Source organism: Echinops telfairi, unplaced genomic scaffold (assembly GCF_000313985.2).
Source record: "Echinops telfairi isolate 266 unplaced genomic scaffold, ASM31398v2 ScPeMD7_7468;HRSCAF=8506_0, whole genome shotgun sequence".
Classification (NCBI taxonomy): domain Eukaryota; kingdom Metazoa; phylum Chordata; class Mammalia; order Afrosoricida; family Tenrecidae; genus Echinops; species Echinops telfairi.
In genome coordinates, this window is record NW_022111369.1 from 29,789,250 (window position 1) to 29,794,251 (window position 5,002).

The following is a 5,002-nucleotide window of genomic DNA, read 5'->3' on the forward strand; positions in this document are numbered from 1 at the left end:
TCAAAACCATATAATTACCAATAACCCCATATGGTTCAACCTGGAAGAACTCAGGGAAGTCTAACAGTTGTCGAGTTGTAGAAGTAGGCTCAAAAAAAAAAAAAAAGAAGTGGGCTCAAACCCTGGTCTTTTCATTCCAAGTTCAATGCTTATTTCACAGAGCTACAGAAATCTCTCAAGATTTAACAGCCAGAGGCAGTAATAAAAAGCAACTTCCTAATATAAAAAGCAAACAAACCCCTAACTTAAAATTTTTTAAGTAGGTAATTCATCACATACAATGCAGAGTTAACTGCCTATCATATCACTTGCCCTGTATTTGAAGACATGTGAACCCCACTTTATTAATTAAAAGATTTGAACCCAATGGCTATGGTAGACCAAAAGGTTGTATTCCTCCCCTCCCCCAAACAAACAAACAAAACCCCCTCAAACTCACTGCCATCAAGTCAAATCCCACTAACAACCACCCTGGGACAGGGTAGAACTGGTCCTATGGGGTTCCCCAACTGTAACTCTGTAGGACAGTAGAAAGCTTCTGGAGAAGGTTAAGGGGCTGGTGGCTTTGAACTGCTGACTTTGAGGTTAGCAGCCCATATCTTCTCCTTTCACCCCGCCCTTTCTCTTCACAGGATTCTAATTAAATCATAATCAGTGTTAAAGCGGTTCTTTTTGTCTCCCTTCCTCATTGGATGGTCGTCATTGTGGTCAGGGGTTTGTTTTCCATGGTCATCTTTGTACCTGGTTCTAAAAAACACTAAAATAATTGAAGTACTTACTTAGGGATGAAACTTATTTCCTTAAATTCTCCAATTCCCAGCTGTCCTTCGGCACCAGCTCCCCACGCGAAGACCCTTCCTTTGTGACAAACTGCCAAGGAGTGCTCCCTCCCACAGCTCAGGAGATCCACATTCAGAGTTTCCAATGCCCGAATCGGTCCTGTTTTAAAAAAGGCAAAAACAAAACAAAACTCCCACCAGATGATTAATTTAATAAATCTAGGACAATGCTGTAAGGACCCCTGGTGGTGTAAGGAGGTATGCGTCGGGCTGTTAACTACAAGCTCCACAGTTTGAAACCGCCTGATGCCGGTAAGAATTACATCCGGGAAACCCACAAGGGCGGTTCTCCCCTCCCTGTAGTGTCCCCAGGCATCGAAAGGCAGCGAGTGAAGTGAAGTGAAGGCAGTGCTCTCTTTCAAAACCTCTAGTTCAGTGGTTCTCAACCTTCCTAATGCGGCGACCCTTTAATATAGTGCCTCATGTTTTGGTGGCCCCCAACCATAACATTATTTTCGTTGCTACTTCATAACTGTAATTTTGCTACTTTTATGAATCGTAATGTAAATATCTGAAATGTAGGATGTATTTTCATTGTTACAAATTGAACATAATTAAAGCACAGTGATTAACGCATTTACCCAGTAATTATAATTCATGAAGTATCATTTTACCTGCAATACTGCTGCTTTCAAACACACCTGTATTTGTACGGGGTGTGCGTGATGGGGTTGGCGCGATGACGTCATCACACCGTGTACTGTGTACTCGTATGTGGGTGTATCTGCATGTGGACGACCCACCTGGAGACGGATAGAAGAGCGGTGTCTCGGTTCCTAAGACCTTCAGAAATGTGTTCGGATGCTCTTAGGCGACCCCTGTGAAAGGGTCTTCAACCCACAAAGGGGCTGAGACTCACAGGTTGAGAACCGCTGCTCTAGATGGTCAGTAATTTACCGGGGACTACTAATCTAAGAACAAGCGCTGGTGGCGCAGGAGTTAAGCATTAGGCTGCTAAAGTCAAGCTGAGCAGTTCAAAACCAATAGCCTGGGAGAAAGAGGCTTTCTACTCCTATAGAGAGTTATAGGCTGGAGTATCCACAGGGACAGTAATACCCTGTCTGGAGGGTTGCTATGAGTCAAAACCGACTCTCTGGCAGAGTGAAACTATGCTAAAGATTAGCAAGTTCAAACCCACTAGTATCTTGGAAGAAAGGTCTGGCAATCAGCTACCCTTAAGATACCCAAGCCAAATGTGATGAAGCAAAAATAACTCAGAGGGGTTCTAGGATGTAACCCTTACTAGAACAGATCGCCTGGCAGGTTCATTAACAGGGAATACTTCTCCACAATGTTGTCTTGGAAACCCTTGGGAGCCCTTTTGAGTCGGAATTGCCAGAGGCTTGAGTTTTAATTTTGCGTTTATTCTCATCATATTATTTTGTGGAGCCGTGGTGGTGTAGTGGGTTGCGCGTTGGGTTGCAAATCACAAGGTTTGGAAGAGAGATGAGTCTCTCTTCCTGTTGGTTAGCGTCTCGGAGACCCACAATGGCGGCTGCAGTCGGCCATCACTATGACTCAGAGTCGACCCAATGGCAGTGAGGTGTTCACATACACCTTGCCCTCCCTGGTGGTGTGAAAATATAATCTACAGAGGTGTATAAACCCTTCAGCTACAAAACTGGTCATGGTTTTAATAAAGGATATATATGCTTTTTCTATATAATATTACATATCATATATATTCTTTATAAAGAACTGCATGGCCAACAGTCCGAAACCATCAGCAGATTGGCGGGAGAAAGACTGGGCTTTCTAAGGTTGCTCTAACTCTGTCAGTGTCTGCCAGTTGGTTTTTGGTATATAGATATACAAAGAGGAACTGCATGAAAATATTATTAGGAGTTGTCTCTGGGTGTTGGAAGTATAAGCGATTTCTCTCCCTGTGTTTCTACAACAATGCTTTAATATACATGTTTTTGATCTGTTAACACAAGTGACCCCCCTGCACATTTCTGAGGACCGCTTTAGGACAGCCAGGCTAACTCCTGGCTGGGGATCCGCAGAGCAGAGTGGCCGCTGGAAGCGCAGGCGCCATGGACCACACCCCAGTCTAGGCGCGCAGTCAGGTTAGTTTCGGTTCTCAGTTTCGCTTTACTGATGCATTTGAAACTGAAACAAAACTCCAGGCAGATCTTGAAACCGAAACTTAGTTAGGCTTGGGCGGAGAGGGACACGGTTTTTGCTCAAGGAAGAAGCCCTGGCATCCCTGGGGTCGGTTAAGCGCTGGGCTGGTGACTGCAAAGAGCAACTGTTGGAACTCCCCAGCCGCCCTCCCAAGCAGCGACCTGGAGAGCTGCTCCCCTGAGGATCACAGCCTGGGAAACCCTACGGGGCACCTGCCACACGGAGTCCCCGTGCGTTGGCAATCCACAGAAGGGCAGGCGACTATTGCATCAGACCGTAGGTGTCCTCAACTCTGGAGCCCCAACCCAGCCCTCTGGCTTGTGCACCTGGGTCCTGGCGCTCACCTGGCTGCTTACGGTGTGTCTCGCCTCTCTGGCCCAGCTGGCCCTTGGAGTTGTCACCCCAGGCGTGGACAGTGCCATCACTCAGCAGCAGCAGCGAGTGGCGCTCCCCGGAGGCCGCCTGCCGCAGTCTCTGGGTGCCAGCCACCTGCTGGTGCAGGGGACCCCTGGAGCCCGCGACCCAGCACAAGTACATCTGGCTCTGCGACGGAGCCCCTGCAGGAGACGCTGACCGCTCCATCCCGTGCAGGATCACAAAGGAAGGCGATACGTGTTTTGTGGAGGCTGGGTGATACAGCCCCTTTCAGATCTCTGCCTGACTTTCAATTGGTCCCCAGTAGCGCTGTCGTGAGGCAACCGGGGAGGACCCTGATTAAGCATTTTGAGAACATAAACAGATAAAGGTAGAGTGCTATGTCAGGTAGCAGTCGTTGGGTGGTGCAAGAGTGTAGGTCAGTAGTTCTCAACCTTCTTAATGCCGCGTCCTTTAATACAGTTAGTTCCTCATGTTGTGGTGACCCCCAACCGTAAAATTATTTTCATTGCTACTTCCTAACTGTAATTTTGCTATTGTTATGAATCGTATTGCAAATATCTGATATGCAGGATGTATTTTCATTGTTAAAAATTGAACATAATTAAAGCATAGTGATTAATCACAAAAGAATATGTAATTATGTATTGTGAAATATTTATATCTAATTACAAATAAATGAAATTTTGTCTTGAAACATGGTGTAGCATGAGTAACAGTCTTCATGCCAGGTACTCATGTGTGGGCGTGTCTGCATGTGGGCGGACCGGCCTGGAGACAGAGGAGCAGTGTCTGGGTTTCTAAGACCATCGAGAATATGTGTTTTCTGATGGTATTAGGCAACTCCTGTGAAAGGGTCCTTTGACTCCCAAAGAGGTCTCGATCCACAGATTGAGAACCACTGGTTTAGGTGCTGGCATCCTGGTACCATAGGGGCCTTCCAGTTGAGCTGCCAAAGGTTAGTAATTCAACTCTGCTCCCAAGAACTCACCAGTTGCTGCACTGGAGAAAGATTTAAGAGTCTCCAACACCCAAAGGGGGGCGGGGTTGTACTCTGTCCTGTATGGTCGCTATGGGTTGGAATCAACTCAGAGGCAGTACGACCTGGCCAAAAAGCTGTCATGGATTCTTCTGCACCTGGTTGGGTTTACTATTCTAATGGCAAGGAACCAAGTGAAGAAAAACAAAACAGTAAAAGGATAAGAGTTGGGGAGAGGAGATATTCTTTTGGATAAATTGTCTGGAAATGTGTCTCTGATGAAGTAGTATTTGAGCTGGGAGCTGAGGTCTCTTGGGAATGAGGAAATGAGTTACATTTTATCATTCAGATGGAGGAGGGCAAAGAGAAACAATTGGAAGAGAAATGAAATGAGTTGACTTTTGTTTGAAAATCACTCTTGCTACTGAACAGGAAATAACTTCTAAACTCTGTCATTGAAACCCCATTTGTTGTTGTTAGGTGCCATCAAGTCTGTTCTGACTCGGAGCAGCTCCAGATGCGCAACACAAGGAAACACTGCCTGATCCTGGACCCTTCTCTCAGTTGGGGCTAGGTCCCTGCCCAACTGCTATGTCAGTCCATCTCCTGGAGGGCCTTCCTCCTTTCTGCTGCCCCTCCCCTGCTTTACCAAGCGCCATATCCTTTTTCAGGGATTGAGCTC

At 46.4% G+C, this 5,002-nt stretch overlaps 1 protein-coding gene across 1 annotated transcript in view; it reads right to left on the minus strand.

The window, feature by feature from the left end:
- The window catches only part of LOC101652285 (probable E3 ubiquitin-protein ligase HERC6), a 61,075-nt gene extending 57,540 nt beyond the window's left edge, over positions 1–3,535 (minus strand). Inside the window, exons 1-2 of the mRNA XM_004703426.3 lie at positions 3,311–3,535; positions 780–939 (exon numbers count right to left, since the gene is read on the minus strand). Coding sequence (XP_004703483.2) covers positions 780–939; positions 3,311–3,503 — 353 coding nt within the window. The 5' untranslated portion in view covers positions 3,504–3,535. The remainder of the gene's footprint in view (positions 1–779; positions 940–3,310) is intronic.
- Between the last annotated feature and the right edge of the window lie 1,467 nt (positions 3,536–5,002).